This window comes from Hippopotamus amphibius, chromosome 9, assembly GCF_030028045.1.
Source record: "Hippopotamus amphibius kiboko isolate mHipAmp2 chromosome 9, mHipAmp2.hap2, whole genome shotgun sequence".
Classification (NCBI taxonomy): domain Eukaryota; kingdom Metazoa; phylum Chordata; class Mammalia; order Artiodactyla; family Hippopotamidae; genus Hippopotamus; species Hippopotamus amphibius.
This window is the reverse complement of record NC_080194.1, coordinates 75437178-75460856: the sequence shown is the minus strand read 5'-3', so window position 1 is coordinate 75460856 and position 23679 is coordinate 75437178. Positions and strand designations below refer to the sequence as shown.

Here is a 23679-nt window from a genome sequence, read left to right as displayed (position 1 = left end):
GGGCCTTCTACCGCATGCGCAAAGAGTGGGGCGGCCCCAGACCCCGCGCAGCCGAGATGTGGGGTGGTTTCCTGCTTACCCTCGGAACGGTGGGGGGGGGGGGGGGGTGAAGAAGCGAGCTAAATCTAATGCTGCCCTTTCCGCTCCTTTTCCCTAAGTAGGGACACTCTGAAGAGGAGTTGAGGCAGGATACTTCCTGTTGTAATTTTCACCTCTGCCCCCGTCAAGCAGCATTTCGCGTGCGTGTCAAAGGGCCGCATTTACCCGTCAGATCTCAGTCGAAGGTGTACAGATTCGAGTGTGGGCGGCGGCCTACCGTTTACCGAACTAAATAAAGGAAAAGCAGAAAAAGCATTCAGAAAGGACATCTTTAGTTTTGAATTTTACAGGACTAGCCGAAGCTCTAGAAGCCACGGTCGCCATGTCAACTGCGGGAAAGCCGGGGGCGCTCTCTCGGTGCGCATGCGCGGCGAGCGCTCCGCCCGGAGGCGCGGCGGCCAAGCCGGAGAGGCGGGGGCGTGCGCATGCGCGCGGCGAGTCCGGCGCGTCCCGCTGAGCGGCGGAAGCGGCGGGTGCTGCTCCCGGGCCGGGCGGCTGGCTGGCTGATCGGCGCCGCAAGCACCGGCGGGCGGGTGCCTCGCGCCCGCTCTGCGCTTTCCCCGGAACCGCGCCGGCCCGGCAAGCGCGGGCGTCGGCGCCGCGTCCAGCCCTCCGGCCTTCCCAGGCCCGGCCGGCCCGGCGGGGACATGAGCTTCTTCGGCTTCGGGCAGAGCGTGGATGTGGACATCCTGCTGAACGATGCGGACAGCAGGAAGCGGGCAGAGCACAAGACGGAGGATGGGAAGAAGGACAAGTACTTTCTCTTCTACGACGGGGAGACAGTATCCGGGAAGGTGAGCCTGGCTCTCAAGAACCCCAACAAGCGGCTGGAGCACCAGGGCATCAAGGTCGAGTTCATCGGGCAGATAGGTGAGTGCAGGGTACGCCCCACCCTGTCCCGCCCCCGAGTCCCGGTCCCCGACCCTGCTCTACACCCCCAACCCTGACCCCGACCCCCAACCCTGACCCCACCTCGACCCCTGACCCCGACCGTGCCCCAGCCCCGACCCCTGACTCCCTAACCCCGCCTCTGACCCCCACTCCTGCTCTAACCCGTGGCCCCTGACATGAGCCCGATCTCTGCCCTTGCGACCTAACCCTTGCCCCTTAACCCCAGCCCGCATTACTTCGACTCCGTATCCCCTGCCCCCTGCCCCAGGCCGCGCAGCCTGGTTGCCCGCCGGGGTCCGGGCTCCGTGTTCCTGCCTAGTCTTCGGTGCTGCTGGGCCCGCCCGCAGGTCGTGGCCACCGAGTCCCGCGGCCCGTCCACTCTTTTCTGGTACCTGTGTCCCACCATCCTCTCACATCCCATCTTCACTGGGAGCCGTTTGAGAAAGCAGCTCCGCAGGCTCCAGCGTCAGCCCCTCTAAGACTTCTCGATTAGAACCCGTGTCCCTAAGACTTCTCGATTAGAACATAGTCTTCAGTGGACTCATTTTCTTCTTAAAGACAAAGAAATGATGCTCCTAAGACCCAAATTAGGTGCTCAAAATCTCTCAAGGCTCTAGCAGTTTTCAAACATGGTTGTTCCAATTACAGCTAGACAGTAAAAGGCAGTAGCAATACAGATTTGGGAGCTGCCAGTGAACACGGGGCTGTCTGCAGTTCTATTTGGACTCTTGTGTTTATTAAAACTCATAGGTGATTCTGAATAAATTGGTTTTGTCATTGGTTCAGGAGTAGATTCACAGTTAATATCCATGTGGCCTGAAAAGACCTCTGGCAGAGAATCTGTACCTCATACCAGGACTGCACGTCTGGCCTGTGGTGGGGATTTCCTGGGAAGCTCGTTGAATCCTCACTGCCATTCCCTGAGAGCCTAGCATAGAATCTGTCCTCCCCTTTTACAGAGGCAGGAAACACTGGAGCCCTGGGAAAAGGCCGTGTGGCCTGCCTGAAGTATTGGCTTATGGTGTTTGCGAAAAGATCAAGTTGAAGGCTAGCTGATCCTAAAGGAACTTGTTCGTTCTTATTTTAAACCCAGAATACCAGTGGCCTGAAAGGGAGCTGAAGAGTGAGTTTCAAACCCTCTGCTCTCTTGCATCCAGCTTGGATAGGATTTCTCAACAGCAGTGCTGTCGACATTGTGGGCCTGATCATTCTTTGTTGTGGGTGGGTGTTTAACAGCCTCCCCGGCCTTTACCTGCCAGATACCAGAACCACAGAAATATCTTACGTCCGTGGAAGGTAAACTCACTCCTAGCAAAGAGCCCCTGGGGAGACAGGATGAACCCACAGCATTCTGTGCTAGGCATAAGATGTAAGACAGTGGAGAAGTCCTTGCCTACTTAGAGGTAGTATTTTCACATCGTAGCTCTAAGGTTATTGCTAGATTCTTTGGCTCTGCAGTTCGAGTGCAGACAGGCACATCTAGCCAGTGTCTGTACCATCATTCCAGGGGGTGACACCTCATCAGTATGTGAAAGGTAACCAGAATGTCCCCTGCCCCAGCAGTTGTGAAATGAGCTGTTTCTGGGGAACGCTGTCAAGGCCTCCTCTGGTCTGAATGAAAGGGAGTTTGAGGAGGTGCCGTCCCTGCCCTGCCTGGTTTCTTGTCTGACTTCTTGCAGCCCAGGATAGCAGCCCTGCTCAGATTTCTCAGAACCTTTTGTTGCTTCCATTGATAACTCTTCCTGGGCCCCTGAACACTCTGGGCTGAGTCCACCCTGTGTACCCCTCTCTGGGCCTCAACTTTCTCACCTGCAAGGGGAGGATAATAACAGAACCACCTTGTGAGAATGTTGAGATGTCTAGGGACCAGGCTTTGTGTAGAGTGTGGTGTATTTGTGTCCTGTACCTGAGAGGCTCTGTGAAATGACCTCAGGGCACTGGAGCGAGGCTGGTGAGTAAGTTCCCTGCAGTTGTGGTTGTGTGGTTTTCTCCTTCGTTGCTTTCTTGACGCTGCATGAAGTGGGTGGAACTTCAGTTAGGCTCTAAGGTCTGGCTGTATGGGTGACACACAGGATTGTCCTACTGTTGTACAGAGGTAAGAACAGCGATGCCGTTGTGCTCTGGCCACCTTCCTCGTTGGTTTCACTCAAAACTTTTCTTCTTATAAACCATAGTCTCTTGGATTTGGTTCTTTCTTTTTTCCTTTTATCTTTTGTTCCTTCTCTACTTCCTGGGAAGAGTTCCACAGCTTGATAATGAGGTGGTTTATGTAATTAATCTTCTTACCTTATGATTAATTTCTTTTTCCTGATGAAGGAAGTGTATGTGTCCTGCCTATGCCTTCGGTAGATGACAGCCTGGTGCATGATTGAGGGTCGAGCAGAGTGTTACTTAAGTTGGATAAGGCTCTGTTTATAAGGTACAGACTATGCTAGGGTCTCGTAAGGATGAGAGATTGTCAGCGTACGTGAAGTGCAGGTTTTGGCACTCATCGCGGATACTCTTAATCCCTGTTAAGCTGGACCCATCCAGAAGTTTCCAGGGGCTGGACCTTTAAAATGTCAGCCCTGATTCCTCTGCTGACCACCCACGGGAACGTTCACACCAGGCCAGCCTCCCCATACTGCCTTCCCGGGGTCTTCTCCCAGCAGGCGTGCTTGCCCGAGGGAGAACCTGTGGAAGGGTCTCCCGAGAGTCCTGGCAGAGACAGCTGTTTGGAGATTGTTGTGTTGGTCCTCTTCAGACCCCATTCCTTGTAGCGGACAAGACCCTGCTCAGAAAAGCTCCTGTCTCGGTCTTGGTTTGGGAGGCAGGCAGGAAGGGGGACGCTTTTGTCTGCTGGCCCTTCTCACGCTGTAAGCTGCTCTGGCAGCCTCATCTGCACCCACCATCGCAGTGTCCTCCTAGGCTCCAATGACTCCCAACCCTTTGTTCTCACCTGAAATCACCTCTGAGTTCCATGCCTGGGTTTCCAACAGCTTCCTAAAGTCTCCCCCTGGATACCCCTCAGGTCCCTCAAAGACACATCCAAACCGGAAACCTTTTTCTCTTCCTGGTCCAGCCCCAGCCCTGCTGCTTCTCCTTTTTTCTCCACTTTGGTGTGTCACCTGGGTGCATTCAGCCTCAGAAATCTGGGGGTCCTCAAGACCCCTCCCTCCTCCTGCCACGCAACCACTGGCTTCTCAGTTTGGGTCCTCTCCAGCAGCTCTGTAGGACACCTCAAGTCCGCTTCCTCTCCGTTCTTGATGCTGCGAACTTTGATGCTTCTGTGTGTAGCAGCCTCCTGACTGACCTTCCTGCCTTTGCCTTTTCTCTCAGTTCATCTTTCATAAGAGGGAACTTTCTAAAAGACAGTTCTGACACTGTCAGTCCCCTCCTTAAAATTCTTCTCAAGTTTTTGAGCTGTGTTGGGATTCTTCTTGTACCTACTGTGCACTTCCCGGTGGCTTGGTCTGTACTCTAACAACACCAACAAATGTGTGGTGAGGGCACCCCCCATGTCACTCGGTGGCGCATGTTTTTAGAAGAACAGTGTGGCACGTAAGGAGTATTGAGGGAAGTTCTGTAATTGTTAGCAGATGGAGAGACCATTTTTTAGCTGGAATTGTTGGGGGAACACTCGTGGAGGGTGTCAGGCCACCTTGGAGATTGATAGGGTTAAATAAACCAAAGGTAATTAGAAGGTCATACTTGCAGAGGAGGGTGGACCTGAATACCCCTACACTCCAAAGCCAGAGAGAGAACGTCCGGATTTTGTTTGTTTTAAAAAGTAATGCCACTGGGTGAATCTAAACCCATCAGCCCCTGTGCTTGTAAGACTCTGGAGGCTTTCTGTATTTTAATTCATTAAGCCATGAATGCTAAGTGAGAGGCATGCCAATTCTCACCGATTAATAATTTGCTGCAGGGCTTGGAGCAGAGTGGCAGCTGGCTGGGTGCGGGCAGCCCAGAGGCGTTACTGCTCCTGCAGGTTTACCAGGCCTGGGAGGTCCCAGTGGACATGGTGAGCATGAGTCTTGACCAGGTTGCCAGTCAGTGAACAGCAGCTGGTAAAATAAGGATGAAGAGCAGGCTCTTTGAAAGAGGTCTTTTTTCCCTGGTTGGCTTAGGTTTCTTCCAAGACCAGCATGAAGCCTAGCTCAGCAGCAAGTCTCAGGGCAGCATTCACGGAATGACTCCATACAGCTCCGGTACAGAGCTGGCTCAGTTTCCTTCCAAAGTGGTAGATTCACTCCTCAGCCATTGGTGGCAAGTTTCACAGTGAAACATCCTGACTACAGAAGTCATTTCCTCCTGTTGAACTGAGATGGGGAAGTTACCTTATGAAGGAACCATTCGGTTCCTCCTTCTGACTTGAAATGGCTGGTCCCTGCAGGCTTTGGAGGTTGGGGAGAACTCAGGGTAACTTGGGGAGAAAGAAGCAGTTGACAGTCTCTTTAGGGCCCACACCTCCTGCTAGAACAGCCTTGGGTTTTCTGTTTTAATTTATGCAAGAGAAAATCAAACTTTCTGGCACATAGCGAAGTAGGGCTGCTATTTCTGCCCCACCGTGTTTCCAAAAGCCTCGCAAATGGCTTATAAAGGGTACATTAAAAGCCCAGTTAAGCCTCACTAAGACTGCGCACTGGCCACTCTCCCATGATGTTTTGGGGATGGGGGTGGGGGAGGGGGGGAAGCACAGGGAGGATGTGCAGCCAGGCAGGAAGGCCCTCTCCCCCAGGGTCCCGGCCCAGCCAGGCTGCCCTGCTGGGACCCCGGTGCTGGCGGTCCAAGTGCTCTGTGAATGCTGTGAATCCTTCTCTGGTTTGTTTCTCATGTTGCCTTTGGGCCGTGTGAACACATTTGTGTGTTTCTCCGTCCTTCTCTTGCCATCTTTCTCTTGACTCCAGAATCTCCCACTTAAAGTTCACAGACATTGGGGCTTTGCTCTGCCTGCTCTGTCCCCTGAAACTATGGCAGAATCCAGTGCTTGGGAACTGAGGCACCAGGTTCCCCAGTTAAGGGGGTCAGTTCCCATCAACAGAGGCTCCTGTAGCAAAGGATCAGCAAGAGTAAGTGGACAGGCCCTTGTCACGGGCTGGCCAGTGGCTCCATTCCCACCTGGTCACTGCACTTCCTTACCTTGGTTGGGGGCACAGTTGTTCAATTTCAAAACGAGGGTGGCTGTTTACCTTTTCCCAGCATCCCCTGCCCTGATGGTTGGAACCGTCCTCCGCCTTTGTTGACTTTGTGGGTCATCACTCACTACCCAGAGCACTGCTTGCTGCTGATTCCACTTCGCATTTTGAAGACAAGGTGGATGGTTTGTAACGTAAGGTGGATCCAAATGTAACTACATAGGAAATCAGCAACAAGCTGTGATCACAGGATACACCGGGAGTGCATACAGAAGTAGCAGCACTGGCTGGGGACTAACCACAGTACTGCTCCCTTCTAGAGCTGGACACACCTTAGGACAGAGCCCACTCTGCTTTATGGTGCCTTGCTGCCTGGGAAGAACAGGTTCCGTAGGGAGGGTCCGTCAGGGCTAGAACCCAGGGCAGCAAGACCGAAAGCACCCTTGGAACCATGTTCTCCTCCCAAGCATCCCTCAGGACAGGGCTGACTCTGTTGGCTCTGGGAGGTGAGAGATCTGGTTTCTTGAGCCCACTAAATGGTGGGGCTCAGACGTTTGCTGTCCGGGGTCTGCCCCTAGCCCCTGATGCTCAGGCTGTCTCTGAGAGAGACGGACCACTGTGCTCCAGAGATGTGGGCCAGGCCTGGCGGGCAGTTGTCCCAGACATGCCTCCCTGTGGACCTCTGTCCCCAGGCAGCCAGTGGCAGAAGCATCGAGAGCACACTGCCTGCTGCATCTTCCAGCCACCCTGTCCTGCTGCAGGGTGCCTGCGGGTGGTGCCTTTTACTGTAACATGGCCACGTAGAGTCACAGTATTAAGTGTTGCCACTGCACAGCTGGGGACTGGGGGCACCAGAAAGCTGGGGACATTGGCCTTGTCTCTAACCACCAGGCCTGGAGCAAAAGTTAACACTTAAATAGAGTACAGACAGACGTATGTAATCTAGGACAGGTGGGTGGCATGACGCATAATAAAGAAACAGCAGAGCTGTCTCCAGAGGAGGATGAGTATAGAGCAGTGCTCCTCAGACTGCGGTCCCGGCAGGAAGCATCTCTAGGAATTTGTTGGGAATGTCCATTCTCAGGCCCCACCCCAGGCCCCCAGAATCAAAAACACAGACTGTGGGGCCCAGCTGTCTGTGCTTTAACACAGCCTCTGGGTGATTCTGATGCTCACAGACGTCTGGGGACCCTGGGCTTAGATGTGGGGTAGCATTACAGCCCCTCCGTACACTCAGCCACGTGGACTTCTCTCCAGGGGTTATAGGCAGCTAATACTTCTGGAGCATTTGCTGTCTCTTAGGCACCACTCTAAGTCCTTTACCTGCACCACCTACTCCTGTGCTCACAACACCTGAAGTGGGTTATGTCAATACCCCCATTTTGCCAGGTCCTAGAAGTAGACACAGTGCAGCAGGAGACATGGGACCCTAGACCAGTCACCAACCCCACTGTGCCTCAGTTTCCTTGTCTGTTAAGTGGGTGATGGGGCCATCCTAACTCTCTCACAAGGTGGTTATGAGGATGATGTAATTGAATAACTAGGAATATGCTTTCCAAAGTTAGAAATAGTTTTAAATGTGTTTAAGGAGATGTGGTGTTTTGATTGCAGTCCCCCTGGTGTGTCCCTCATGGGTGCTGCCCGGTGTCCTGGAGCAGGAGTGAGTCAGGTTCTGGCTGTGCCCCAGGGACAGGGTCTCTACGCAAAGTGCAGAGTGTTTGCCTGGGCTGAAATGCAAGGGCAGGGCAGGAAGAGAGGGGGTCATAAACCAGACTAGAGGGTCTGGGGGGTGGGGGTGGGGCCCTGCAGCCGGGAGCCCCCTTGCCGGCCCGCGTAGCTCAGGGTCTGGTAGAGGTGGCCAACGCTCTCCCCGCAGAACTCTACTACGACCGTGGGAACCACCATGAGTTCGTGTCCCTGGTGAAGGACCTGGCCCGGCCTGGAGAGGTCACCCAGTCGCAGGCCTTCGACTTTGAGTTCACCCACGTGGAGAAGCCCTATGAGTCCTACACTGGGCAGAATGTGAAGCTGCGGTAAGTGCTGCTCCCAGGCCACTGACTGTAGACACAGCCCTGTTGCTGTCCCGGTTTCTGAGGCTCTTTGTATGGCTGTCAGGAAGGCATGCTGCGGCGGGGTGTGCAGTGGGCCCTCTCTCCGGGAGGGACACTCTTGGCTTATTTGTCCACTTCTGTGGTGTCAGTATCCCCACCCTGGCCAACTTCAAGTGACCAACCCAGCGCCCTGAGCATAGAGCTGAGGACAGGTGTGCACCTGCCCCTCGACAGTACTCCGCTGCACAGACACCGAACGTAAACCCCGAGGAGTGTACAGAACCATGACATACCAGAATAGCTAGGGAGCAGTGAGTGTCCAGTGTGTATTACCTTTGTTCTTAGTGTAATTCATTTGATTGCAAGTTTATATAATTTGGTTTTAAATGCTGTGTTTAACAACTGATTCTAAAAGTTCCTGCAAGTTAGACAGTCAGCGTTTACACACCCCTGGCCAGGCCTCAGGGCAACTGATCCTCATCTAGCTCTGCACACTTCGGCAGCGTGGTCCTGAGCTCTGTTGCTTGAGGAGTGGGTCGTAGATTTGGATTCTAATCCTAGCCTCATCCTCTCCATCTTTTGGGATGATGAGAGGATAAAACATAACACAGTATGACAAACTTTAAGACATTAATACACACCTTTTAAGTACATAGGATTGTTTTCCTTGTTCCAGTCTTGAGAACTCTGAAGGCGGGGACTAATTCCAGGGCCTCTGGGGTGTGTGATGTCACTTTGGACGCCTGGCTTCAGGTCTTGGTCATCACCTAAGGCCTGCATGTGGCACGGTGTAGGATACGGCGAGCTCTCCCTGTCCCGTCAGAAGAGGGACTGCAGGCTTTTCCTTTCCACCCTGTGCAGAGAGGTCTAAGCACTGATGCTGCCCCACTGCACCAGTGTCCCGTGATTGCAGTCAGAGAAGGCAGCAACAGTGAAGAGTATCTAGTCATCACGTAAGCTGTGCTTGGGCTTCTCACTATTTAATATGATGTTTTGCAGTGGATTTCTCATAAATGTTCTTATGTCAGAAAGAAAGGTGTTGAAAACAGTATGGTGGTTCCTCAAAATATTCAAAATAGAATTACCATATGATTCATCAATTCCACTTCTGTGTATAAATCCAAAAGAAGTGAAAGCAAGGACTCAAACATTTATGTACACGCACGTTTGTAGCAGCGTCAGTCACAGTAGCCAGAAAGTGGATGCAACCCAAGTGTCCACCAGTAGACGAGTGGGTGGACTACATGTGTGTCTGCGCAGTGGAATAGTATTCACCCTTGGAAAGGGAAGCGATCCCAACACCTGCTGCGGCACGAATGAGCCTGGAGAACATTGTACTCCGTGAAATAAGCCAGACACAAAGAGACAGATACTGTCTCATTCCACTTATTTTAGGCAGTTAGATAGTCAGAATCATAGAGGCGGAAAGTAGGGGCTGGGGAAGGGGGATGGGGAGTTAGTAGTTGATGGGGCAGAGTTTCAGTTGGGGGAGGTGAAGAACACATGAAGATGGATGGTGGTGACAGCCGACCAACAGTGTGAGTGCACTTAATGCCACTGAGCTGTGCATGTAAAAATGGTTAAAGAGGTACATTTTGTTGTATATATTGGAGGGGAGGAAAAAACTTTTCTCTCTACCCACATTAGGTTTATTGGCAGGGGCCCTGCAGATCAGACAGATGGAAGATAGACGGGCCAGAGGCGAGCAGACAGGTGTATTCCCATGTGCATTGTGCCCCCTCCTGAACTCTGCCCGGTGACGGGGATGGTGCTTGAACTTGGGCTTATGCAACATCTTAACAGAGAAGTGAGGAGACGGAGAAGGGGCTCTGTGCCTCCAGGGGCAGCGGGCTGCGGGGGGCACAAGTGGTGGGCGGCACGAGGAAAGGCTTGGTTTGGCAAAGAGTGCTCTGTGGATGGCACCTCCGAGCTGTATGGCCTTTCCTGGTAGAGAGGGCCCCGGAGTCTGTCTTGTATCTGCTGCTGCTTTGTTGCTTTCAGCTCAGTAGAATCCTCATGCCAGGGTGGCATGTTTTGGGGTGCATGCTCTGCACCCTGTATTTTGTATTTTATCACAATGAAAAAAAAAGAAATGTGTTACTGTCCAAGTTAGACGAAGACTTTTGGATTCATGGTGAAAAAGGACTTAAAGTTGGAAACATTAGTTAATGGAAGATGTACGTTCCAGATTAAGGGCTTGGGTCTTATTACAGGCAGAGGGGAAACATGACAAGATTGTTTTGGACTCTTTTTCCTTTGTTTTTAGGCAGAATGGTGGTTCTGTTAGAAGATTGAAGTCACTATGTCATATTTGATGGGTGGGTGGAGTGTTGGGTCAGGGCTGTGGGAAGGTTCACATGAGGTCTTAAGTGGACACCATGGGAACAGGCAGAAAACAAGCAATTTAATACACACCAACAGAATTGACCAGTGACTGGAGATGTAGCCATAGGGCCATCAGGAGGAGGAGATGACCTGGAGGTGAGACGATTCATCCAGTTCCAGGGAGGAGTTTGAAGCACTGGCAGAACAGAACAATTGGAAACGCAAGCCTGGCACTCGGGATGGAGAAATGCGCTGCTGGGAATCACCTGCTCAGAGGTGGTAACTGATAGGTTTTTCCAGGAGGGGAGCTCAGGGAGAGCAGAGCCCAGGACCTACTGGGACTCTTGGGGATGGAGGAGGTAGAGCGGGGTGATGCTTGAAGGAGAAGGGAGTGTTTTACGCTCTAATACAGAGCTGATGCCAAAAAAACCTCCTGAACTAGGCAGCTGGGAGGCCTTTGTTGCCTTTGGAAGGGCAGCTCCTGTCGGGTGGTGGAGACAGAAGCTGCAGGGTTAGAACAGGACCCCTGGGACAGCTGTCTCTGAGGGAAGGTTGAGTGTGGGTCTGGGGAGTGTTCTGAGGATTGATGACCTTGGGACTTTTTATAAAAACTCAGAAGAGTCTTTATCAGGAGAGAGATTGGATGTGTTGAGAAAGTTGGGAAGTTGAAGGATCGATGCCAGACAGTAGTTCTCTATCAAGGGTCCCGTGTATTAGAATCTTGGTGGGGGGACGGGGGGGGGGAGGCTGTAAAAATGTAGATTCCTTGTCCCCTTCCAGAGCAATTACATATCAGACGTGCCCCAGGGTGAATCCTGTGTGACTCCAGACTGCTGGAGCCGGGGCGGGGGGCTCGTGTTTCATCCCTGCTCTAGCAGCACGAAGCAGAGGAGACAGCAGCGGGCTGTGTGGAGCCTTCACCTTCTAAACCCACTGTGCGGTCACATCTCCAAAGGGCGGGGGCTTGAGGGCCTGAGTCTTAGGGGAGGCAGGAGCCATGACTGGGGCTGCATGGGAGGGAGCAGGATGGAGCGCGGAGTGGGGGTGGGGGGGGGTGTGAGTGCCGCAGAGCAGGGCCCTCGAGGTCTCCCCCAAGGCCTACCGTCCCAGCTTTGTTCAAGGGCCACAGCGAGTTGAGTCACGGGCATGGGGGTGCGGGAGGCCACGCTGGGTGGGTGCGGCTCACTGCCCTTCAAGGCTGTGTCTCTGCCTCTTTCTAACGTTTCCCGGGCCTCTAGGCTCAGCTGGGGACCGTCCTTGTCCAGACCAGGGACTCTCCCACCTCTGTTGCTCTACTTCTAAGGCCTGCTCCTCCTGAGGGCCCCCCTCTCCCTGTAGTGCTTGATTCCTGCCTCCGAATGGGCATTTCCATGTGTTCTAATTTTTCTGTTGATTTGCTCGTCTCCCCCAGGGGACTGAGTCTCCGTGAGACTCCGTCTGATCCATCCTAGGCCTGGCAATAAACGAGTGCGATGCATTGCTGACCCGATTTCTCCATCACCTGTTCCTGTCATTGAACTGTCAGGGACTTGAAAAATGTTCGTTGATCGAATATTATTAAATAAACAGCATGCAGACATAGGAGTATAGGATCCCTGTGCCCAAACAGCCAGGAGTTAGTTGAAGAACTAGAAGCTGTACACAGTGCCTGGTAGGTGGTGGTGAGGCTGCTGTGCAGAGAGAGGTGTCACCTCTAACTCGAAGCAGGGGCTCAGAGAGGGGTTAGGGAAGGGCCTTTGATCTCCCTGGAATTGTAATTGCTGGATTTTGTGTCTAAGTGCTTTTTCCTGGGAGAAGGGTGCACAGAGGTGAATTCTGAGAGGAGTCAAAGCCCCAAAGGTTGACCTCTACAAGGGGTCCTCTGTGGGGTGGGCTGGGTGAGTAAAGCAAGGTGGCGTTTGGAGGCTGGGAGTGTCCCTTCACCACACATCCGTCTCCCACAGGTATTTCCTTCGTGCCACCATCAGCCGCCGCCTCAATGATGTTGTCAAGGAGATGGACATCGTGGTCCATACGCTGAGCACATACCCGGAGCTGAACTCCTCCATCAAGATGGAGGTTGGGATTGAGGACTGTCTGCACATCGAGTTTGAGTACAACAAATCCAAGTGAGTGTTGGGCCTGGCTGGTTGGTGGTGACCTGCGGGGGTGGTCACAGAAATAATGCGGTGAATGTGTGTGCTGGCCAGCTAAGGTCAGGGACCAGGAAAGAGTGCTTCATCTCACTGCAGTTGAACTGTACTAACTTAAGACGGCAAACTTCAGTTAAACATCCTATGAGGTCTTTCAAAGTCAAGCAAAACTAACTTTAAGGTATTTGTTTTGGATTCTAGGTACAGCTGTTTCCTTCTACTGATGAGATTAACCTCAGAATACCATTCCATTATCATTTGTATCCTGTATACAGTGTGTCTTTAGAAACCAGTGAGGAAACCAAAGTTGACTGCTTCCTCCCTGAACTAAAGTGAATTGTGACAAAGAATATCCGATGCCTTTTGATAAAGGTCTTTAAATAATTTTATTTTAACTGGCCATATGTGTTTTAAACTATGCCTACTATTACAGTGTCAAAAGACTTAAGTACTTGTAAATCACAAAACTTATTGACGGTTCAAAAATATACTATAAGCATCTTTTTTTTCAATATGGTACATTCCTGAAAATGCTCAAAAACCAAATATGCAAAAGTAAACATGTATTCTATTCAGATAACTAAAAAAACTCCACAGAGTCTCCAACAAGAGTTCTCCCTATGGGGAGGCCTCACCTCAGACCTGCTGGCCTCCAGAGGCTTGGGGGGTGGGGGCTGAGTGGGCAGTTCACCTGAGAAGGGCTGGGAACACACGTGCTTCCTAGGACGGGGGTGAGGGAATGCTGTGTTTCCCCCCGCCTCCTGGCCTGGAGCTGAACGTGGCCCTGATGGGCCCTGCCTGGCCAGGCCCCTATGGGACAGGCAGGGCGAGTCAGGAGCAGACCCCTGCTCTTCCTCCTCATGGTCTTGGGGCTCACAGGCCTTCCTGGGATGGTGCCCCCAGAGTGCCTGCCCACCAGCACCCCAGCCTCCTGGTGAAGGGGGTACCACCTCATAGGAGCTCAAGCAGCTGCAGCCAGCAGTGTGGCCAAGACCAAGTTGAGCATGAGACAGACACGTCACAGACTGGATGGGCTAGCCCAGGCCCTGTCCTTGCAGAGCAGGCCGCCCTGTGAGTGCCGGGCCATCCCGACCAGGCAGGAAGAGCCCAGAGCTTAGGACAGCATCCCATTCTGCCACTAAGGACTTGGGCTCAGGTTAGCGGGCACTAAAGCTTCTGTACCTGGGGTTTCTCATCTGAAAAATGAGGGGTTTGGGTCAGGTCAGTGGAAAGGTGCCGTGAAGGAGCAGCAGGGCGCAGGCCCCGCAGCGTGGCTCCTTTTTGTTTCTTGTGTGTAAGGTTTTGTTTAGAATAAAGGAATGTTTGACTTATAAATGTCTGAAAACCCAGAGAACCTGTGCTCTAAGCATTCCTTCTAAAATGCTGCGAGCAGCCAAGTTCTGCTCTTCTCAGTGTCCTTGGGTGTCCGCCATCTCCCCAGGTTGGTTGGAGGCAGAAAGGTGGCGTGAAGTGGTGGGGAGACCCCAGGCCTGGAGGTTGGGAACCTGGGTCTACACCAACATCTGCCCCTCCTTGGATCCCAGCAGGACATCTCTCCTCTTTGTGCTCCCTTTCCTCCCCTGTGATCCTGGAGCTCAAATCCTGAGCTTCACGTTGAAGGTTTGCTCTCCCCGGCCGCACCTGGTACAGAGCAGCCCTGCTGCTGGCTGGCCTGGGGGGAAGAGCCCCGTTCCCAGAAGCAGGAAGAACAGCAGGGTCTGGTTCCCGCACATGTGGGTCAACCTCTCACACCGGAGCATCTAAAACACACCCGCTTGCTAAAGCCCTGAGCAGAGGGTGACCGGGAACCACGCTGTGAGGTGTGTGCAGGACACTGGAGGGGAAGTGATGCTGGTTCAAGTGTAGAACATTGGGGCTTACCCTGCCAGGCAGTGTGGGGGTGGTAGCGCCCTCTCCTGGAAGCAGGAGCCCTGTCACATGCGGGGCCGCACCTCCGGGCTTCCTCTCCGCAGGTACCACTTGAAAGACGTCATTGTGGGGAAGATCTACTTCCTGCTGGTGAGGATCAAAATCAAGCACATGGAGATCGACATCATCAAGCGGGAGACGACGGGCACCGGCCCCAACGTGTACCATGAGAACGACACCATTGCCAAGTACGAGATCATGGATGGTGCACCTGTGAGAGGTGAGCCCGGCCCCAGTGTTGGAGGGGCTCCAGAGAGCACCCTGTAAAGCTAGGTGGCCTGGTGGCCTGTAATTTCTTCATCTCTAACTGCCCTCAGGTCCCAAGAAGGGGGAAAAGGAGGCTGGGGGTGTGGAGCTCAGGCTTCTGCCCACTTTCACCCAGAAGATGTCCAGATGGACCTCGTTTAGAGACTGAGCTTGTACTAGAGTTTGAATCTCAAGAGTTATGTCTTTTAAAAAACAAAAGATGTTTGAAAAGTGCCGGTTTAGCAGATACAGTTTGAACGCTCTGTTACTTCTTCCTGTTGACATTCTGACTTTCTTTGCTGCTGGGGGGCAAAAGATTAAAGCACAAGTCATTTCTGTTACTTAGTTTCAGCTCAGGTAAAACAAGCCATGCTCTGAATTCATTCACCAAGTACTGATACCCTGGCCGATGCTCCCTGGTGCTGCAGGCAGTGCCTTGTGACCTCTGGGACGAGTGGAGCTGAGAGCTGGTGGGAACCTGTGTGGTGATTGGGAGGAGCACTTGTGTGTGTTCTTCTTTGGCTCTGCAGTAGCTGATGATGAAGTGTTGTCATGTAGGAGTGCTTGGTGCTGCCAAGGTTTCATTCAGTTTTTCCCCGATCTGCTCCGCATGGAAGGAGGGGTGTCATAGCTTTCTCAGGCCCTTGGGCATCACAAGCAGGGTTCTCAAGTCAGGGCTAAACCGTCCTCCCTGCTTGTTCCGTGTTCCCCAGCCAAGCAGCTGGGCCGGCTCACCCTCCCTGTGGCGCTGAAGGGGCACTGAGGGCAGCACAGAACAGCGCAAAGTGAAACAGAGTTCGTATTTGGCTTTAGGTTGCACTGTAGGTTTGGACTTTCTCAGTAGAATTCTGTCCTGATTTTGTTGCACTTAGGAGAGGCATGGTGTTAGAGCTGGAAGGGATCTAAAATATGATGTAGCCTGACTTCATGATTTTCCACATAAGAAAATGAAAATCCGCAGAAAGCACCAGACTCACTCAGAGTCATACCACTGCTGGTGGGGAGAACTGGGGCTAGAACTGTTTTCTAGACCACCATACCCTGCCAACCTGTCTTAGGGGGGAGGCTGGGGCGGGGTGGGGCTATGCTAATTGGGATGAAGGGAGGTGGCATCAAAATTGCTGGGTGACATGATGAGTTAGCTGGGGTTTGACAGTTGGCTCTTAAAACCCAACAACTAGACACGTTAAACGAGTCAAGATGCTTACCTAGTATTTCTGTGTTGTCCGTACTCACTGGGCAATGCAGGCCACCACCCGGAAGGCAGAAGCATGGGCTTGGGTGTCCGTGCCACCCCAGGTGGCACCTCCCTGCTGTGGTGTGAGGTGGGGTCCCCTTCCCCCCCACTCTGACTCCTGCCTGGCCCTTGCAGGAGAGTCCATCCCCATCCGCCTCTTCCTGGCGGGCTACGAGCTCACACCCACCATGCGGGACATCAACAAGAAATTCTCGGTGCGCTACTACCTCAACCTGGTGCTGATCGATGAGGAGGAGCGGCGCTACTTCAAGCAGCAGGTGAGCTGGCTGCCCCCCGAGCCCTGGCCGCCGCCGAGCCCCAGCCACCAGGACAGAATCAGCGGGCATCATTCCCGCCAAGGTTAAGCAGCCCGGACAGGGACAGGGGGCGAGCTGGTTAGACTCTGTGCCACTTGGTTTACCCCGAGTCCCACAGCAAGGACGGGGATTCTCAGTTGACACCCAGAGTCTGCTTCCTCCGGCCCAGCCCCTGCGGCTGCTCTACCCTCCCAGCCACTCTGTCAGTAGGTGTCCGGGGGCCTGAAGGTGTGGCCAGCTGCTGTCGTTGGTGAGAGATAGGCGGAGGCTTTTGTCTAAGGTTCCCCAGAGAAGGCAGAACCCCTGGGACCCTCCCCAGGCCTCCCTCTCACATGTCACCCCCCCCCCCCCCATTCCTGCAGGAGGTTGTCCTGTGGCGGAAGGGCGACATCGTCCGGAAGAGCATGTCCCACCAGGCGGCCATTGCCTCGCAGCGCTTCGAGGGCACGGCCCCCCTGGGGGAGGCACGGACCCCTGGCCAGCTGTCTGAAGGCGGCAGCAGACAGTAGGTCCGGGGCCGGGAAGCTCTGGGCTCCCACCCTGGCTCCGGGCCACTAGGCACCAGCAGCTGGGGCGGCAAGATGCTCAGCTGACCCGCTACGCAACCTGAAAACAAATCATGTTTTTGATGTAAATTCTTTTTCCTGAAGAACCTAAGGGGCTGGGGTTGGGGGGCGGTGTCTCTGGGACCCTGTGGCTGATGGGAGCATCGGGGGAGGAGGTGTCCCAGGGGTGAGCCATCTGCAGGGCTGCCTGAACCGCAGGAGCACAGGGTGGCCTGCCCCGGGCTCCAAGCCTCCCGGAACATAAGTTGAGCTGGGGGGCAGGGTGGGGTGGTCTCATCTCACACTCCCTTCCTCCATCGGAGTGAGCAGCAGACAGGGTCACACCCACCCCGTTCTAACTGGTGGTGGGGGTCAAGACCAGGAAGCTGCCTCCTCTGGAGTCTTGGATGTGGTGCTTTGGAGCCTCCACAAGCCACCCTCCTTCTGGCCATTCTCTTGCCACTGGGGACCAGGCACCTCCCAGGGACTCTGGTCAGTGCTGTCCTTGATGGAACAGGAGCTTGTGGAGTGGCCTTTGGCTGATGTCCCTGAGCACAGAGACACCTGGAGTCCATGTAGCACGTGGACGGCAACCAGGTGGAGCTCGGTGGCCATGTGTGGCATGGTCAGCCCCGAGGGCAGGAGGTCTTCGGCCCTGGCCCCTGCACAAGGGGCATCTTTCCCCTGAGAAGAGGTCCGGGAAGGGCCCGCTCTGCCTCCCCAGCAGTGGACCCTCTTGGCTCCCTGCTGTCCATCTCATTCCTGGGAACCAGGGGTTGGTCTCACACTTGGAAGCGTTGTGCTCACTGTGCAGGCTGGGGGGAGGGGGGGTGCCTCCTGAGCCCCCGTCTTCCCCACCAGCTGGGTGACCAGAGCTTAGGACCATTGGTGTTCTGTGTATGTGGATGCTCTCGTCATGCTAGAGAAGGCCTCCTGCTGTTGCACTGCACTCGGGTCTGTCATGTTAAGGGTGTGGACGTCCTTCCTGTCTCCCATTGGCCTCTCCTCCCTTCTAGAAAGACCAAGAAGACCCCCATGGCCAGCAGGTACAATAGTTAGTGGTCTGAGTTCTCTGTCATTTGGGAAGCAGAGGGGTTGGTTCTTGTATTGTCTTTCAGTTCGTGTGGAAAACAGGGACCCCTCTTTTCCTCAGAAATCAGTGCAGCCGTGGGCCTCAGACTGGGCAGGGCTCATGGATCAGAGCTGAGATGGGAGGGAAGGGCGTTCGGGGTGATGCTCGAGGTGGCAGCAGAACCAAGCAGGGGAAGGTGGTTCCCCCAGGCTGGACCCCGGGTTCAGGTGTGCCTGACAATCCCCGTGGGGACAGGACCACCTGCGCAGCTGCCCCTGGATTAGCAGGGTTGGACCTAAGTGTGGGGGAGGCGGCTACTGCATCCCTCACCTTTTCCAGAGTGTGAGCTTGGGCTCTGGCGCCTCCCATGACAGCTGGCACCTTAACTACAAGGTACTCGCCGATCCCTCTGCCTCCCAGCCGACCACAGATTCACTTCCTAACTTTCCCAACACCTGAAGCCTGTCTTCTGAAGGATGTAGAGATAGAATTTGCTTCTGTCCTCTACCCTGCCCCACTGTCTGCCTCTCTGTGCATTGAGAAGTGAGGGGAGGCCGTCCCTGGGGCCCTGGCAGAGCGTGGGGACTGAACCAAGCAGTGTGGCCTGGGGTTGAGCAGCTGCAGTGTTTACAAGTTTTTCAACGTGTCTTTTCGATGGCTGTGTTTTAAACGAAGCACTCTGTTTCAGCTGTCTCTCTGATTAAAGCAAGCCCCTGGGCTCAGAGGCATCGTGCCCACGGTTCACCAGACTCTGGTCTCTTCTTACTGCCCCACCAGACACATGGGGAGACACCCCCCAACCCATGATACCTGCCCTCCCCGTGCCTATGGCCTCGGATGAACAATAATGCCTACTTTATAAGTGCCTGTTTTAGACAAGCATATGGCTGAGAAAGGAATTCTGGTTTTATTACAGTCTGGCAACTTGTCCTGAAACTGGTGGTTTAACCCCCTGTGGGACCAGATACTTCAGGGGTGAGTAAGGAAGGCTGGTGCAGAGATAGTCCATGTCAGTGGGTGTCACCAGACCAGGCCCTACCTCTGGCCAAGGGGATATAAAAACGTGCGATGGGATATTCTACCCCCGATGCTGATTTAGAAGAAATGCCTCCAACTTAGACATTCATGCTTTATTAAAAAGGACCCAAACGCCACCTTGGCACACAACCCCGGGGTGAACACAACCAGCCCGCTCCCCATGCCTTCTCATCTTGTGGAAGCCTGACTTTGGGGCAACATCTTGCCATTTCAGCAGCCACGTCTCCATTAACTTGGTTCCTTTTCTTCCAGGCTCAAAATAAAATCAAACTCCTCTGTCAAAAAGGGCAAGAAGAGCAAGAATTAGGTCTGTGTCTCCTCCTGACCAGGACAGTCATGGCAGGCATTTCTCAAGTCGTGAGGCAGGTATTCATTCACAAAACCATCAGGGGCATTTCACCAACGGCCGAGCACGGCTGTCCTGGGCAGCCTGGGGGTTCCTCCCTCGTGGGAATTACAGGTGGAGAGACAGACTCAGACCTTAACCACCGTGCCTGGGTTTCACTAATACATGTGAATTCACGGTCACTCTTGACCAAAAGGCAAGGGCTGTTCTTACCTCGGGTCAGGGGCTGGACTGAGAGTCTCTGGCGAGTGAAGAGAGCCATGTTTTTTAAAGGGCCACCAGTGGCTTTGTGCGCTTGGTGATGGGTTTTGAGCTCAGCCAGGGGGATGAAACGCTTCATCATCCGAACAAACTGTACATCCACCTACATGGCAACAGTGTATGGAACAGAAAGACATGTCCAGCTGGGCTCTGCCCGCTGTGTTTTAGCTGCTTGCAGGCGGTCCTTTGGGCCTGGTTGCCTGTGTCCTTCTCTCCAAAGGCAGGGTAACCTCATTGGACTGAGAGTGGGGGTCTGTGCCCTGATCTAAAGACACCCCAGACCTTCTTCCTCCCTCTCTGTCCATCCTCTCCCTTTCATAAAATAGGAAAAATAGCAGCATCTTTACCATGGACCATTTGGGGTTGTCTTCTTTGCTGGATGGATCGTAATGGGGATTGGTTTTCTCAAACTGTGTATGGTCTGGGTAAGCCTCCTTCACAATCTGAAACCAAAGCCAAGTCTCCAGTCATTCGTCTGTCCAGTCAGCTCCATGGCCAGGCTTTAGTCCAAGTCCAACTTTGATTTCTTACCCTACATATTCTTACCGCATCTGTCTTGCTATAGAGCCAATGAGGGCTCAGGTATTTGGAAATAATACAGACTAAGGGAAGCAGAGGAAATCACCCATTAAGTGCTACTGTTGCCACTGTTTCTCTACCTACAGTTAATTGTATCCTGATAACTCCTGGCCTGCAAGAACTACCATCAGGCCTGTGTTTGAATGAAATACCAAGGTGCACAACTGGAGAGAGATCTGCACCAGCAGGGCCTGAAGTGAAGGCCTGCCTTGTTATATTCCTGCCATGTGTTCCTTAGCAGGGACAGGGAGGAGGGTTACATACCTAATCTGTTTCTCTCACCTACGTGAAAGGAGACAGACTCAGACCTAAGCCTGTACAACTGACCTTCATAAGCCCAGCGATGCCTGGCTCTCTGCAGTTGCTGTGGTAGAAGAAGGCTTCTTCCTCCAGCTTCATGGCTCTCAGAAAGTTCCGGGCCTGTTCCAGCAGAGAAGAAACAAGAACTATCCTCCCTACTGGCTGCAAAACACTAGCCCCTGGAAATCAAGTCTGCTTTTATTAGATGAGATTTTCTTTTTGAAACCTCCCCCCAGTTCAATTCAGTTCTTGCCTTTTACCCAGAGTGGTATCAGGACACTGGCTGGAACACAGGCCATTTGAAAACTGCATGCAGTCAGAGAAATTAAGGTATTAATATATTCTCAGGTTTGGGTTCTGGGAAAAAGCAACCTTTGCCAGGAGATTTTGCTACTAAGTCAGAAGGAGGCAGGCTTTTATCCCCCCAGTTCTCGCAGTCCTGTCTAACCCGCCTACCTGGTAGTTGCGAACACCATCCCAGCATGCTGTCTGCTTGGGCTGTGCTTTGAGATCCTCAATGCTGAACTAGGCAAGAAATAAAGTCATTCAGTAAACAGTCCTGGGCCAACTGGTAAGAATATATGGAAGCAGACAAGTTCCTTCCTCTGTAGTGAGGGTGCTACTGGCTGCAGTGAGGTGTGAGCTTACTGGGAGGTACTCCATAAAGCCACTTATATTGGGCAAACAGAAGTAAGCCTGTGTTACATTGTTATCTTTGCTAATTAAGAGGATTAGCCAAGTGGATAATTATCCTGGTAATCTGCTGGTTATCTGTATTTCACTTATTAAAATATTATATCTCCCTTCTATAATATCTCTAATTGTATTTTCTCCGGGCTACTATGAAAATTGATTTACATTCGCCCCCTGTATACCAGTTGTTGGCAGGGAGATACCTAGGAGCAAGGCAGGTGGCAAGAGACAGGCAACTTAGGACTGAATGTTGCCAATATCAGGCGTTGGCCAACTACAGCCTTCGGCCAACTACAGCCTTCAGGCCAAATCTAGCCTGTGCCTGATTTTGGAAACAGTTTTACTGGAACTCAGCCACACCATTTGTCTACAGTCACTTTCTTATAAAGTACTACCTGGCCCTTTACAGAAAAAGTTTGCCAACTCCTGCCCTAAGTAGAAGATTCACAAAACAGATAAAGGATGGCAATAAACCCTGCTGATCCTATTCTTCATCACCTTTTCCTCCCCTTCGAAGGTAAGAAGTGGGTGATAGGATCCTGTGGTGTCCCCTATGCACTGTAGAGACAGGTGCGGGATCTCACCTTCACATCTACGCCTTTCTCCAGTCGGCTTTCTGGCTCTGACTTCATCAGCCAGTAGCTGCTTAGATTCTTCCCACAGTCTTTAGAGGCTAAAGTCTCCTGGAGGCTGGAGTTCTCCCCCTTAGCTGATGCCTCTCCTGGGTTCTTAGTTTTGGTACGTTTTCCTTCTGGCCCCTTCTTGTCTGTAATAGGAGAAGCAAAAAGAAGAGAACTTTCTTGCATGCTGAAAGTTCTGTTCCAAGAAAAGCACATGGTTTGGAGTCAGAGCTGGACTCAAATCCTGGAGCTGTCAGTTACTAACAGTGGCAGCTTCATTGCTGAACTTGTTCCTCATGTATAAAAATGGGACCAGAACGCCTACCTTACAGGTTATCTTCTTAGTTATCCACTCAGTGGGATAAGGATACCTCCCGTGGCATCTATTAAGTAGTCAGTGAATGTTTTCTTTCCCTCACCCTCTCCTGTGCCTTTGCTGGGGCTGTTCTATCGAGGAAACAGAACACCTAATCCACAGATTTGTTTTGATGATTAAATAAGATATACAAACAGTGGACTGAGGCAGTGCCTTGCATTAGCATAAATGCTCAATAATATTAGTGATTGTGTCACCTCGGACTTCTTCCTTCATCTCAGTGTGCTCTTTGTGGCCTGCCTCCTTTCTACTCCTTGAAAGTGCCAAGAGAAGCTGGATAAAAGAGCCCCTTAGGACTCTGCAGACATGGTCCAAGGCTGGACTGTATCCTACAGTGAGGGAAATGTGCCTGGAACAGAGTGGGTGCTCAGTAACTAACAGCTGTTAAATTCTTACCCTACGCTCTATGCGTCACCCTCACTGTAACTCAGTTTGTCTACACAATCTGTGAGGTGTTCTATCCATCTGGAAGATGTGTCCCAGGTCACACAGCAAGGCCTGTCACGGTGGTCTGTCTGAAGCCACTTAACGATCATCCTACGCCGCCTCTGAACTAAGTCCAAGCTCCTACATAAGCCATCATGATGCACGTCTAGCACGCGGAACCTTCCTAGTGTCCTGGTGGTCCCCCTGGACTTGATGGGCACACTGTGAACACCGTGTGAGCTAAGTACTACAGTGTGTCGTGGGCAACTCGGCACAGTTGCCAGTCTCGAAGAAGCACTTTCTCTGCCGTTGGCTGCTTTGCTGCCGCTCCTCTACCATTTAGAATGCCCTTCATCCTTGTGAACACGGAAGTGATATCCCGCTTTCCTACCCATTCTTTATCGCTAGACTCAAATCCCCTCCCTCTCAAGGCGTCCCCCCGACCCCTGCCTGCTCTCACAGCCCCAGCGACCCTTTCCCTTCCGTGTTTGACTCCCCGGAGACCGGGAACTATAAACGCCCGGCCTCCGCGTGCCAGTCGGTATCCCAGTTACTTTTCGTGCTTTCCAAACAGCTATAGGTCGGATGGCGAGCAGCACAGAGGCCCTGGGCATAAGTGTGGCGGGCGGGTCGGGACAGCGGACCGCAAAACCACCCATTCGGGCCTCTCCCCACGCGCAGGGGCGGAAGGTGTGCGGCGCTGAGCAGCTGTGCGCGGCTCACCTGGCCCCGCGGGCCCCGCGGCCCCCGCCGGCCTCTTCCGGGCTCGCGGCATGGTGTCGCCGAGCGCTGAGGAGCGAGGTTCCCGCCGTCGCCGAAAGCGCCTGCGGAATCCTTCCGCGTTACCCACGGCCGTATCTCCGCCTCGCACAGAGTGCCGCTGCGCGCCCCAGCGCCTCCGCACCGCGACCCCAGCCCACCTCCCGGCGTGACGCGCAGGGCCCCGCGCACCGTCCCGGCGGCGCTGTCTAGTCTTGGCGCGCGCCCAGAGGCCCCGGGGGCCTCTGGGAGCTGTAGTCCCGGCTCCTCGCGCAAGCGCCCCAAGTCCGCAGGCGGGGCCGCGGCGCGCACTACAGCTC

General features: G+C 53.3%; 2 protein-coding genes across 2 annotated transcripts in view; one reads left to right on the top strand and one right to left on the bottom strand.

The window, feature by feature from the left end:
- Window positions 1-329, bottom strand: part of NCAPD3 (non-SMC condensin II complex subunit D3) — an 86685-nt gene extending 86356 nt beyond the window's left edge. Inside the window, exon 1 of the mRNA XM_057749667.1 lies at window positions 213-329. Coding sequence (XP_057605650.1) covers window positions 213-234 — 22 coding nt within the window. The 5' untranslated portion in view covers window positions 235-329. The remainder of the gene's footprint in view (window positions 1-212) is intronic.
- On the top strand, window positions 113-18703 carry VPS26B (VPS26 retromer complex component B). The gene is made up of 6 exons (XM_057749681.1): window positions 113-969; window positions 7984-8140; window positions 12427-12591; window positions 14589-14764; window positions 16163-16305; window positions 16707-18703. Exons 1-6 carry the CDS (start codon window positions 525-527, stop codon window positions 16851-16853), a joined length of 1233 nt encoding a protein of 410 aa, XP_057605664.1. The 5' UTR covers window positions 113-524; the 3' UTR covers window positions 16854-18703.
- Window positions 18704-23679: the final 4976 nt, after the last annotated feature.